Source organism: Psittacula echo (genome assembly GCF_963264785.1).
Source record: "Psittacula echo genome assembly, chromosome: 3".
NCBI lineage: Eukaryota > Metazoa > Chordata > Aves > Psittaciformes > Psittacidae > Psittacula > Psittacula echo.
Window position 1 is genome coordinate 39,282,586 of NC_137736.1, and position 14,393 is coordinate 39,296,978.

Consider the following 14,393-nt stretch of genomic DNA (forward strand, 5'->3'; position numbering starts at 1 on the left):
TTCAATAAAAAAGGAATCCAGCACTCAGCATCATTCAGAAAGATAAATTAATAGGAAAGAAATAGAATAAAATGTGAAATCTCAGTATGACTTTCTGAAGAGCTATGCTGTACACATCTTGAATGTTGTGTGCAGTTCTGGTCACCCCAGCAAATAATATAATAAAGATAGGGATGGAGGGAAGAGAGAGAGAAATCAGGATGATTAGAAGGATGTAACAGTTTCTTTACAGAGACAGAGAATAAAAAAGATACTGCAATTAATAAAAGAAATTGTTAAGGGGCATTAATAGGTACATAGCACAGAAGTCTATACACTGGCTAAGAAAAGGCTCGTGCTATATTGGGTATAGAGCCAGAAAAATAAATAGTTTAGGGAATAGAGACATGTTGATGGGAGGAAAGCAAATCTAAGAGGTGTGGTCAGAGGTATGAGATGGTTATACTTCATGTGGAAAGGGAAAAGAACATTTCTGACAGCCCCAGTGTTGCCTCCAGTGGTGATGTGGAAGCATTTAAATTTAGGCACCTAACTAGTAATCATAATTTTTAACCAAGAACAAGTTCACCTTATCATAGTAGAAAGCATTAATGCCTCAGAGAAGCCACTGTTATGTCTTGTATGTTAAGTATTGCCATAACACCTGGTCTTTCCATCCTAGCTGAGTAGGTAGGATGCATTTAAAGGCTGCTGAAAGTACAAAATTTTCTATATGTAGCACTTCAGGTTAGAAAAAGTCCCATCCACAGAAATGTATCATTTGTAAGAAAATGTGGTAAATCTTGTAGGGAAAAATGAAACTGCAAGATAGCTGGTGTGATTTTAGACCTGAACAGTAATGGCACAGGAAGAAGTTGGCTTTCTTAAATATTGTGTATATGGCTGCAGTATTTCAATCATACCATTGTCTAATTGACAAACAAGTGTAGCTACCATGCTGTATGGAAATCAAATGGCTTCATACAACGACGAGACATATCATTCATGTATGAAGGTAGGGTGAGAAAGTTGGGGCTGTTCAGCCTGCAGAAGCGACGTCTGCATGGAGACCTCATAGCAGTCTTCCAGTATCTGAAGGGGAGCTAAAGAGTTGCAGGGAAAGGATGATTCATCAGGGACTGTAGTGATAGGAGAAGGGGTAACGGGTTCAAACTTAAACAGGGAAAGTTTAGATTGGATATAAGGAAGAAATTCTTTATTGTTAGGGTGGTGAGGCCCTGTAATGAGTTGCCCAGGGAAACTGTGAATGCTCCATCCCTGGCGGTGTTCAAGGCCAGGTTGGACAGTGGCATGGTTTAGTGTGAGGTGTCCCTGCCCATGGCAGGGGGGTTGAAACTAGATGATCTTAAGGTCCTTTCCAACCCTAACTGTTCTATGATTCTATGACTTGTGCTGTATGTAATCTAAAAAAATAACCAAATTTAGCATTTCTGTAGATTCTTCCTACTTACTTTTCCTACCCTTTTTGACAAATGGACCAAAATAGTAATCAAAGACTGCTTCTTCATTACAACCAACCAAGAAGGTACTGTGATTCAGATCCCCAGTTGCACTAGGAATCCTATCTGTTGTTGCATTAACTATGTATCTGTCATAAAAGCAAGAAGATACACTGGTTCAAGTTTGTTGGCCTGCTTAAGTACGTTGCTTAAATTGTTTCAAAATAATCTGGGTGTTAACTTTTCTAAGGTTTGAAATGACAGCACAAGTTATTTATAGCATTTTCCAGGGACTTGCTTCAATATTTCTGTTTTTTAAGAAAAACATTCTTGAAATTTTTAGTATAGGTCTTTTCAGAGAAGAAATTATATATTGGTTAACATAACTGGGTTACTTTTTCTCTAAATCTTTGTTTCTGGGAGCTTATTTAAATATGAACATCTCAGGATTGCAATGATAATAATTTACTAAGTCATACTTTGAGAATGTCAGTCCAGACTTTCACAGCTAAATGTCTAATGTAGAATTAAATGTTTTATTAGGAGAACAGTTTACTATATGTTATTCTTAATTACTGACTTGTGTGGAGAGCTGCAAATTCCTGGTAGCTATATATTCTCCTGAAATATCAGTTAGGAATGGGGTTAGATAAATAGGTAATGGTAGTTCAACACCTATTTTCTTAACTAGTTTTATTATCAGTAAATCCTACAAAATTTTGATGATGTTCTATTTGCAGCTGATAGAAAATGGAAATATAAAGCATTAAAACCATGGGGATACTAGCTAAACTGTCAACATAAAGTGAAATACTCGTTCTGTTCCATCAGGAAGCATTAGGAAAAACTCAGCAGAAAGAAAACAGGATTTTCATTCTATGGAGATCAAAAAGCAAGAACTCTTCAAAACAAAGAGGGAAATGGGTTTGTTCCTACCTATAAGCATACTGATATCAGCAATGACAAGAAAAGAAATTGATAGTAAAATGGCATCTTAGCAACCAAAACCTTCATGGAATTACTTGTATATACTGTGAGCTTGTTAGCAGTCCTTATGGAGCCAAATAACTGTGTGAAACAGGAACAATTCCTAAATTGGTTCCTAGGAGTGGCTATTAGTTTCTGTGTGGGAACTCACTTTTGCTGTAGGTTTCTTTAATCCTTCCCAAGGAAGAACTGTCTGAACTTCTGAATCAAGGAAGGGGAGAAAATGCCATCGAAGTTGAATAGCTTTCCTTCTGCTGTGTCAGAAACATAAGTGCAATGCTTTCAGCCTCAACATAAATGTGTTGAAACTATGAATAAAGTTAAAATAAAAATCAGCCTTATGTTATTGAGCATTATTAAAGGGAAAACATTGCATTGGTTGGAAGACGGACTTGGTTCCATAAATTATTTCCTTCATATCTGGAATAAAGGATAATATATCTTATTATTTATAATAGAATATGCATTTTTAAGGCAGAGTTTTACAGAATGTGGTTTACAGACACAAAGAGATGACCTTCTGTGCACATTATATCAGTTGTTATATCAGTTCTGCGTTGCAATCAGTAGAAGGTAACGTTGTCCAAAGAAAAGTCTGTGGTAAAGAAAAAAAGTTATCAAAACAATAGTAATATATCATTAAAACTCCTGCCTAGTTCACATAGATCTATTGTGTGGGGGGTCCCTGCCCATGGCAGAGGGGTTGGAACTAGATGATCTTAAGGTCCTTTCCAACCCTAACTATTCTATAATTCTATGATTCTATAGGTACCTAATTTAGGTATCTTAGTTTTGGGATGTCCTGATTGTGGCCTTTATAATTTGGAGTACTTGAAGTGAATTTTCTTTTTCTTTTTTTTTTTTTTTTTTTAAATATGTGTCTGTTTTTCTTGCACCATACTTTTTTTTTTTTTTTTTTATCTATGATTCAAAGCATTATTTCTCTGCTAATTAATCTATCATTTCCTCATTGAAAAATTACTGTGTTCCTTTGTTCTAGGTCATGTTTATATTTACATGCAAGCTTTTTGTATTTTTTCCATTATTTTAATGAAATAAATAAGATTTCTTAACTTTATTACTTCTTTATGGAGAATTTGTACATAGAATCATAGAATCATAAAATGGTTAGGGTTGGAAAGGACCTTAAGACCATCTAGTTCTAACCCACCCTAGACCATATTGACCAAGGCTATGTCCAGCCTGGCCTTGAACACTGCCAGGGATGGAGTATTTACCACTTTTTTGAGCAACATCTTCCTGTCTTGATTTCTGCTCTTTTTTGCTTTCTAGAGAAATGTTACTGGCTCAAAATTAATGTAAACATTTTTCAAAAAAAGTTCTTAACTGTGAAGTAAGTTATGAATGAATTTGCTTAAATTATATATACCTATAGCACATAATTAGAATTCACTTTATTGCTGTATTTATGGGTCAGGGTATCCTTATTGAGTTAAATTATATGAAGAGTTGGAAAGGATTCAATTAATTGAAATTTCTTGGCTTTTCACATTTAATATTGTCAGTTAACGGTACCTTATTATCATAGCAAAGTTTGAAATTGTAATTTTCTTTCATTTAAATATAGTTTTAAAATAGTAGGTCTCCTAAATATGTAAATTATTTCACAAATCAGATTTTAAGTATTACTAAGGTATCTTTGTTTTTAGTTTTAATATCTTGCCTCGTCTTCTGTATGGGTTATTTTCTGAGTTTTGTGGATTTGTATGTTCTTGCATTTCAGATTGGAGAATTCATATATCTGATAGAGGGAACAGGTGATATACCTTTGCCTTCAGGATTGCTTCCAATGGACAGTCCAAATGTTTTGCATGTTAGCAGTACGTTAGAAGGTAAAACAAATAGGAGAAGAGTAAAATAGAGCAAATAATTCTCTTTTGCAATTATTATTCAGCTCCTATGGATTTTTGCCCAAATTAATTAAATAAATCTTGTAAAAGAAATTGTTTATAGTGAACTATAAGAAAGATATTACAGTGTAACTATCAGATGTTTCTTTTAATGTTGTCCAGTCTGTGGTCTTCAATGCAGCAGCTGGTTGTTAGCGAGCTTCTTTGACTTTCTTTTATTGTCTTCAACACAGTCTTCATAACTTCCTTTTGATTATTTCTCTTCTACTTGGGAATATGGGTTGTAGCTAGGTGAACTAGGACAAGTCATCTTTACCTAGAATTTTTCTAATTTTAAATTGCATGAGTTTTGTATGCGGTGTTGTGATTTGACAGGCAATCCAATATTTTTGTATTTAAACAGACAGTGATAAACTGCTGCCAATCCTATTTCAGAAAGAATGTTAGCTATTATTTGAAATAATTGCTTGTTGCTTCCTTTAGAGGAGATGAAACATCATCTAGCGGGGTAAAAGAGTGGCTGTGTTTTGTAGGTGTCAGAAAGACTTTTTAAAACTTTCATTATTGTCATAATAGTAGTGACACTAAAGCCTGGGTTTTCTTGTTACTTAAGCAACTTGTGGTTTGTATTTCTATGTTTATTTAATTTTTATTTCCCCATTATGATTAAAAAAAATAAAAAAAAAGTGTTACTGGAGTAAATAGCATGTACTAGAGCAATAACACTAAACATCAAGGCAATTTTGTGTTCTGACTTTTCTTTGGAGATTAGAGATTTTAAATGCTCCATGCAGTTATGCTACTGGTTGACAAATGTGGGTTTTTTTTTTTTTTTTTTGTTTTTTTTTTTTTTTTGTTTGTTTGTTTTGTATGTTTGTTTGTTTGTTTGTTTGTTTTCTTTTATTTATTTAACAGGTCCAAGTTCAGTAGAGCCAGTTTTATATTTGAAATGTCGTCTTGATCAGATTCTTGAAGAAAATCTGAAGGTTCCAGTGATCAATGACTCAAGAGAAAGGGCTCTGGCTATTGCTGCACAACAGCAGATGTCAACTATTGAATATGAAAGAAGAAAGATCACAGGGACTCTGCAGAGCAGTAGTGTTAGAGTTGCGATTGCATTGTTAGGGCTGTCCAGAATAGAGGTGAGAAACACAGTACTCTGTTACTGCAATTATTTAGTGGTTCTTGGTTTGTTTGCCTGAGTTTTTTAAGTTTCAGGAAACTGTGAAGTTATGTTTTTTTTTTCACAAATTCTGACAGTAATCCCAATTTCCCTCAGACACTGCAATGTTTTACATGTTCATTCTGAAGCTGCTTTCTCCATGCTATTAAGAAGTACTTCCTTTAAGAAATGTTGGCTGTAGTTAAAAAGAGCATAAACATTTTACTGTATTTCATACTCTATGTAATAGGTATCTGTATTAGTTTCCTTCCTTATGCACATTTTTGTAAGAATTGAAAATTCTTAAACAGGATTTTTCTTTAAAGAATAAGCTTTGTGAAAAAATCGAGGAGCAGGAAAGATTTGTTCATGTCTTGCGATCAATACAAAATGGTTTTGAAAAACCACAGATCTTCTTTCTAAGCTATAGCTCCCTATTTAGACATCATTCCAACCTAGAGATATTTTTCCAAGATTTCAAAATTTAGAAACAAAAAACCTCCCAAGGTGGTCTCTTAAACATTCAATTAGTACTTGTGAATAAATTTATAATAGCAATATTGCCAAATGAGAATTCAAGTGCCACCTTCTATGGATAATAACCACACTCTAGGCTTTAATTTCCCTTGTGAACCTGATGTTACCTGGCCTCAGCTAGATCGCTGAGCAGTTGTGTTATTCCAGATTGCCAGTTAGACTACTAAGTATGGGTTCCCAATACTAAGAGGAAGTTTCCTTCATGTCTCAATGTTGCTAAATATATGCCTTCTATTTACAGATAAGCTCAAAAAGTAATATAAAACAAATTAAGTGAGGAAAAATGACAGAGTAGATTTGATCTATTTTATGTTTATATTGGGAAGAGAATTGTAACCATGTAATCTGGACTCAAATAGTTTCCTTTTGGATTATAGCTAATCCACTGCTGTGAGAACATTTTTATAAACATAATTGAAGACCCTTAATATTGCAGTCACTTAGTAAATACTTAATGAAAGACTTGACAGCTCTGAAACTTTGAATGTAATCGAGGCAGAACATAATAGCAACACTTTTTGTACCACTAGGTATGCTAAACTCTGGCATGAGTTCTAAAATTGCCTGTATCATAGAAGAGTGGAGGACAACTAGATTAGATATAAAATACATAATGGATATTAACACTGAATAAATTATCATGTGAGAAATGAAACTAGTATGCAGAAAAAAATATTTTGCTCCATGTACAGAAGGTCTTGTAATTGCTTATGAAAAATAAAATGGAGAAGTTTGCTGTAAACTGATTTAGAAAAGACACATTAAAAATATGTCAGTATGGCAAATCCCTATGCACATTAAATTCTGAAAAGTTTTCCTAATAACTTTTGTCATAAAGTCTTACTTACTGTCTGTATAAAAGTGACAATACAGAAATTCTGGTGGTATTAATTGAAGAAAGTTTTTGGAGGGGGCTGGTATTCTATATTTAAATTTGGAGCTAAATTATGGGTTTAGGTTCATTGCTTAACTGCCTTCCCCCCCCCGAAAAAAAAAAAAAATCCCATCCGTACCCTGTGGTTTTGTGAATTGTTTAGGCTCATGAAATCCTTTGGAATATACAGAATAATAGAATCAACTAGGTTAGTAAAGACCTTCAAGATCATCAAGTCCAGCCATTACCCCATGACTGCAAAGTCTATCACTAAGCCATTTCACGAAGGGCCTCATCTACATGTTTTTTGAACACTTCCAGGAATAGTGATTCCACCACTTCCCTGGGAAGCCTGTTCCAATACCTCCTTTCAGGTAGCTGCAGAGAGTGTCAAGGTCATCCCACCCCCAAGCCTTCTTTTCTCAAGACTAACAACCCCAGTTCCCTCAGCTGTTCCTCATCAAACTTGTGCTCCAGGCCCTTCACCAGCTTCATTGCCCTTTTCTGGACCCTCTCCAGCATCTCAATATCTCTCTTTGTTACTCTCTTTGATTTCTATTCCACCTTTCTACTCACTTCCTGAAGACCTAATTGTGTTATATAATGGATGGACAGAAGGAAAAATTGTTTTGGCTTGCTCCATTTATTTGCCTGTCAATCTGTGGAATAACTAACTAAATAATTGCATGCTTTCCATTCCTATTAAACTGTACATTTTACTCATGTTTACTTCAATCACATAGAAAACAGAAATAAAGGTAGGCTATATTTTTTTAGTCAAACTGTATATTCAGTAACATTTGCTATATGGTTTTACTTGACCCATCTATATGCATGGTTGAAACTCCTAGCTATTTTAGTAATCTGTTTTTACTGCTTCTTTTTCTTGCTGTAAGAAAAAAATATCTGTTTTGATTCTTTTTAATAAGTAGAATTAATAAAAAAAAATTCTTATATCTTTCCCATAAAATTATTCTTTTTAATATTCTAATATTCTATTTATATTTATATTCTAATTATTCTTTTTAATAGAGTTACTAAAAAAAAAAAAAAAAGGTTTCTTATCTCTTTACCATAAAAGTTGCTGTGCACATCCTGTTTCTCCTGTTTGTATTTTGTACTAAAAGGTGTTACTATTGTGCCGGTATTAGTGCACAATCAGATTACAAAAGTGACAGTTAACGAGTCAGAGGAACTTGGAAATGGACATTCAATGAAAGGTGCAGGAATATTAGCTAAATCTTGATTTCTGTCTTTTACTTATTTAGCTAGGTTAAAATCAGATCATTAAGCAGTTCTGCTACAAAGAGAAATTTAATGGTTTATTTTAAAATCTTGGGCAATGAAAGACCCACTAGCAGCAAGGTTAAGTTCTTAATCTGCCATCTCCTTCCTTGTCTCCCCAAAGTAACCAGTACTACCAGGACAATCCAAACAATTTTTTACACGATTTTTTTTTTTGTGTTTTAACTTTGGTATAATCTAAAAAATATTTGAAAACAAATAGCATCAAAAAATAAACCAGTTAGAGAAGCTGAGTAGTGAAGAGATAGGAAGTAGGGATGCTAAAGCAATAGGAATCTAAAGATGCATATCTCGATATTTAAAGGAAAATCAGAAATTAAAATCAGTAACCTCATGCTTCTTAATTCTATTAGTAAATATATACAAGGCATAAAAACCCAGACAGTAAATAATATCCTGGGTGCATGCCTATTTATGACTGTGAATTTTTTATTGTTTTTAATTAAAGATGTTAAGATAGTTCTGAGTTTTATTTTTAAGTATACAATTGTGTGAATGTCTTACCTCTTGGGTATTTCATTAATTTAATTCCAATGAAAACATTGTTAGGTAGTAGTAAAAAGAATATAGGATGGAACTCTGCCACTGTTAAGGTTGGGACTGGCATTATTGTCAATAATTACAAAATACTTTTTAAATGATTAATAACAGAAAGCTGTAGGTGGAAAGTTTAGGTGAACAGATAACAAGGGAAGAAAAAACATGTGGAAAGAAAGGGGAGAGAATGTGGAAGAAGAACATAACTTGTTTAGATTGAAGTTGCTAATGGTAGTAAAGAGAGGAAAGTGATTAAAAGAAGGAAGGAAATAACAGAATAATGAGAATTCACATGGATATGCAGGGGGAGTTGCAGTTAGTGAATTTCAAAATAACATGTCTCATTTTCCTTCTTTCTAGAATCCACATAGATGAATAAATTAAACCCAGTTTCTAGATACTCTTTCTTCATAATCAGATACTTTTTCTTCATAGTCAGAGATGCTAGTAACCCCTTGTATAATTACACATTGCATGAGGGAAGGAAGAGAAGTCCTGTTCTGCAAGAATCACAAAACTGAAGCTTGCAATTGCCTCTATGTCCAGATATGTCCTCATAGTTAAACTGTAAAAAATATTTAGGCTCTATTTTGCCTTCCTTCAAGGTCATGGCTTATCATGGACAGCAGATCTCTGTGTCCATAACCATATTCTAGATGTTAGGACATTGTGCATTTTCTTTCTGTCCTGCTGTCCATGGGACTAAGCAGCACTGAATATTTTATCTTAGTACATCATGGTGGTGCTAATGGTCTTTGATAAATGAAAGATGAGCAGAGACCTTGTGCATTCAAAGCTATGGCTTCTGCTGCTTGGCTGATGTGACAGAATCTCATCCTACATCTGTTCAGCTCTGATCTTCAAAGTCTGTACTCTTCATAGACACCCGTGATTCAAGGATTTTGTGATCTTCCATGTGATTATGGAAGAATTGTAAGTTAAGTTTGGACAGTTTGCTTTTTTAAATACAAGTGGGGTTTTTGTTGGTGGGTTTGGTTTTTTTTTTTAAGGAAGAATCATAGTGTCCTTGAAGAGAGAAGATACTGTAATTAAAAAGTTGCAAAATTTCATTAGGTATATTTGAATTGGAATGAACTTTTCGCAAAAGGTTCTGGGGTCAGATTTCAATTTATTGAGTTTATAAGTGGGACCAATGTCTTTTATATTGCATCACTTATCTTTTGATATGGGATTAAGGGAAATGGCAAACATGGTTTATCACAGATTCTGAGAGACTGACATAATGAAATTATTTTATTCATGAGGAACAGTTTTAGAAGTTAATTACTGGAAAGAAGAAATGGGGCTAAATGACGATCTGGAAAACAGTAATATGCAGGGAAAGAGTAAGGTTCTTCTGCATTCTGTAATAGAATCTGCCATACTTTACACATAGAAAGTGCAGGTGGTAGTTCTAAGAAAATACCTTGGAAAATCAATTGGTCTTTGAAAAAATACTAAGTTTAATTCTGATGCTTTATATACCTTTATATACCTCCAATCCTTTTTTGAATAATTATTCTAAAAATAAATTAATCCTGGGAAGTGAACGCAAATACTGCTGTTAACTGGTAGTAACACTTCCACACATGGAATACCATGAACCATTACATTGATGAAGTACGTATTGGAATATGTCTTATTGTAGCACAGCAGCCTTAGACCTGTAACTGATAGTAAGAGTTAAAAAATACTGAATTTCATCTAACTTACTGCCCTGAAAAATACTAAAAAATGTACCAGCTGCAACATTTATCTGAATTATGTTGGACATTTTCTCTTTTCTTGGAAATGTTGCCCTTTGAGGCAACATATTTTAGTCTTTTGTGTGTTTGTAGGATTTCTTTTCCCCTTTCAAAAAGATCTAGGTTTCTCATTAAAAATGTTTTCCTCATTTACTCTTTGACAATGTACCAGGAAATATTTGATATGTCCATAGACTATGTAATACTAACCAGCTGTCTTTTTTCTTAACGTATCCTTAAAAATGAGATAGCATGAACAAGGATCTTAAAATAAGTGCTTCAGTTATTTTTTAGATCATAAGATATATCTTCAAGATAATTATTATTGAACTGTTCAGTGCTCCACCAAAGGTCATCTTACAATCATTCTGTCAATTAAGACTTACCAAAACTTTTAAATCATGTTGGCTTTTTATTTCAGTGTTGGAAAATAATCTAATTACCGAAATCATGTGTAGGTATAAATTTGTATTTGAATATACAGAAGATCTAAGTCAAATTTAAACTGGTAAATACATATAATTCTTTTGGTTTGAAACTTCCCAATACAAGTGAAAATGAAATATCTTTTTCCCACTGCAGAGTCTTCTGTCATTTCAGTCCTATCAGAGAGAAATGGAACTTGCTACTAATAATAGCAACTGAATTATTAACATGTATTGATTTTATTTTTTTTTTTAATTTATCTTATGTGTGTGTATGAGCAAGCACTATCAGTGAACTTCCAGTCTTGCAGGATAGAAATCAATCACAGTATCACAGTATCACAGTATGTTAGAGATTGGAAGGGACCTCAAAAGATCATCTAGTCCAATCCCCCTGCCAGAGCAGGAACACCTAGATAAGGTTACATAGGAATGTGTCCAGGCGGGTTTTGAATGTCTCCAGAGAAGGAGACTCCACAACCTCCCTGGGCAGCCTGTTCCAGTGTTCTGTCACCCTCACTGAGAAGAAGTTTCTTCTCAAGTTTAAGTGGAACCTCTTGTGTTCCAGTTTATACCCATTACCCCTTGTCCTATCATTGTTTGCCATTGAGAAGAGCCTGGCTCCATCCTCATGACACTCCCCCTTTATATATTTATATACACTAATAAGGTCCCCCCGCAGTCTCCTCTTCTCCAAACTATAGAGACCCAGCTCCCTCAGCAAGTGTCTCAGCAGACAACAGTGAGTCCAAGTTTTCAACTCACATAACAAATCTTCTTGTTCCTTCTGTAGATTATATTTGCACTACACAAATAGTGCATATACAGTAAAAAACCCCTCAGTTAATGTTTCATTTCAGTGAGTACTTTTTTCAGTCACATATGTGTCCAGTTCTTTATAGAACAAGAATCATAAATAATTATTTGTTTTTACAGATTCCTAAATTCCAAAAGTACTTTGTATTTAAAGCCATATTGACATTTTTGATGGATAGATTAACGGTCAGAACAAGGCAATGCAGAGTGTGGGTCTGTTTTATAAAGCTGGAAAGGGAATGTGAGTTTTTTATTAAAAAAGAAAAAGAACCAAACCAACCAACCAATAGACAAGCCACCAAGCCAAAGCAGAACTCCAGCCCAATTGATTTCAACAGTAATTTGACCATATTACCCTTAATAGTAATCCTTAAGAACAATCCACATTCCTTTTAAATTGTCTTTTTGAATTCCCGGAATGGATCTCCATTCCTTATCCCATTCTGATATCTACTGTGATACCTGTTGTCCTGACACTATTTTAAACGAATAGAATAAACCAGTTTTCTTAGCACAAACTGATTTTTTCTCTATTTATCTCTTGCCTAGATTTGCTTCAAGATAATTCACAGCAGTCATTTATTCCAAAGACTTTTCTATAAAAAAGATGCAACTAGTTTCAGATTTTGAATTTGTTCAACTTACAGTTAATCTTGAACATTAAAATTATACTGTGTTATTGGATTGAAAATGGCTGTTTTCAGCAAGTAGTGTATTAAACTATTGCATTATTTCTGTAATGCTGTTTTACAGGAGTCAAATTTAGTTCATCAGGATGTTTAGATGACTTGGGTGACATGGTTTAGCGTGAGATGTCCCTGCCCATGGCAAGAGGGTTGGAACTAGATGATCTTAAGGTCCTCTCCAACCCTAGCTATTCTATGATTCTATGATTTTGAGCTTGTCTTTACGTACTGTGCTAATCCTTTACTAATATGTGTTTTACTGTTGATTAGAAATGCTTTTTACCAAAAGGGGAGTTTATTTATCCCTAAAATTAATCATAAATGCTTTGCTTTCTAAAATATATTGTCAATTTCAAAGTGTCAAAGTTAGCTCAGCTAACTATATGATTATCCTTCAAAAACAGAAAAATAATTTTTTGTTTTCATGCCTTTTATTATCCAGAAACTTTTATAAAGTAAATGATGAAAAATCTATCTACATCTGATGCAAAATATGTTTTCATCTTTATTCTCCCCCTTTCTTGCCTTTCCTGAACACTTTTAAGAGACTGCTCAGTGGTTTCGGGGTAGGAGATGGTTTTACTGTAAATTTCAAACTCCATTTTTCTTAAACAAATGTTTCAGACACATGATGCCTAACAAAACTATACAAGACAGTTTTTATTTAGAAGGATCTTTCAACAACTTCTATGCAACTTGCCAAATTACTAACTTAGCTTTAGAATTACATATTTAGACCTGTATTATTTTTGATGTCTTAATCTGAAATTATTATGAGATGATTGTTCATATGTATACATTATTCCTTCACTACAGAGACATGCACTCCTGAAACCTCGTAAATTCCTGCCAGAGCTGAAGTATGTGGATTACAGCGTAGAAGTGAGTGCGCAAGAATTCTTTGAGGTTCCTAAGAAGCTCTCTATTCCAGTATTGGGATCGGGCAGAGTTAATTTGAAAGTTCTATCAGCAAAAGACCTTTCACCTCAGAAAACAGGTAAGAATAGTCTTATATATGATGAATTTGCGGGGGGTTTTTTGTTTGGTTCTTTTTTTTTTTTTTCTTTTCACTGAAATGATCTGTGTTATTAAGGTTTACCTGAATAGAATCAGAAAATTATCTTTTTCTTCATTCTGCTATTGATCAAATCCTCAACCTTGTCTTTGTCATCATTACCGAAGTTCTCTTTTATTAGCTCAAAATAGTGCTTTTTACTTGCTCCCCATTTTCTCAAAGGCACATAACCACAGGAGACTTGCTCTATAAGGTAAATTAATTTGGTTTGTTTATCCGAGAGATCTTAAATTTGTGCTCATTTCTTACATCCTTTTCTCATCCAGCAGTGATCTGTGCTCAAATTGCACCATTTATACCACATATTGTTTCTTGTTTGCTTCTCCTTAATCAGCCAGAGGGAGGTGTCAACTAATTGTATGCTGTGTTCTCTTTGTCCCTCATCAATGAAAAGTTGTACACTAGCCTTCAGATTGATCTTGTCAACTTTAGTCAGTCTCTGTTGCCTAAGATTTTTCTAGTATCTTAAATTTTATTCTGAAATATTGCTTTCTTTTTTTCTTGGCTTTCAATTTGATCCCTTCTTTGCTGGTTGATTATATATATATATTTTAAATCTTAATTTCAACTTACAAAACCCTCTAGGTTGCATTTCTTAAAAAAACTTGAGCAGCTGAGACAACTGGGGTGATTTAGCCTGGAGAAAAGGAGGCTTAGGGGGACTTTATTGGTCTCTACAACTACCTGAAAGGAGGTTGTAGTGAGCTGCGTGTTGCTCTCTTCTGCCAAGTAACAAGCAATAGGATGAATAAATGGCCTCAAGTTACATCAGGGGAAGTTTAGATTGAATATCAGGAAAAAATTGTTCACCAAAAGGGTTGGCAAGCATTGGAACAGGCTGCCCAGGGCAGTGGTGGAGTCAGCATCCCTGGAGGTATTTAAAAGACATATAGATGTGGTGCTTAGGGACATGATTTAGTAGTGGTCTCGGCAG

General features: G+C 34.1%; 1 protein-coding gene across 1 annotated transcript in view; it reads left to right on the forward strand.

The window, feature by feature from the left end:
- The window catches only part of CFAP47 (cilia and flagella associated protein 47), a gene marked incomplete at both ends in the record, with an annotated part of 327,280 nt that overhangs the window by 137,224 nt on the left and 175,663 nt on the right, over positions 1-14,393 (forward strand). The window contains 3 exons of the mRNA XM_080613518.1: positions 4,171-4,279; positions 5,213-5,439; positions 13,201-13,381. Of these exons, the coding sequence (XP_080469644.1) occupies positions 4,171-4,279; positions 5,213-5,439; positions 13,201-13,381 (517 nt within the window). The remainder of the gene's footprint in view (positions 1-4,170; positions 4,280-5,212; positions 5,440-13,200; positions 13,382-14,393) is intronic.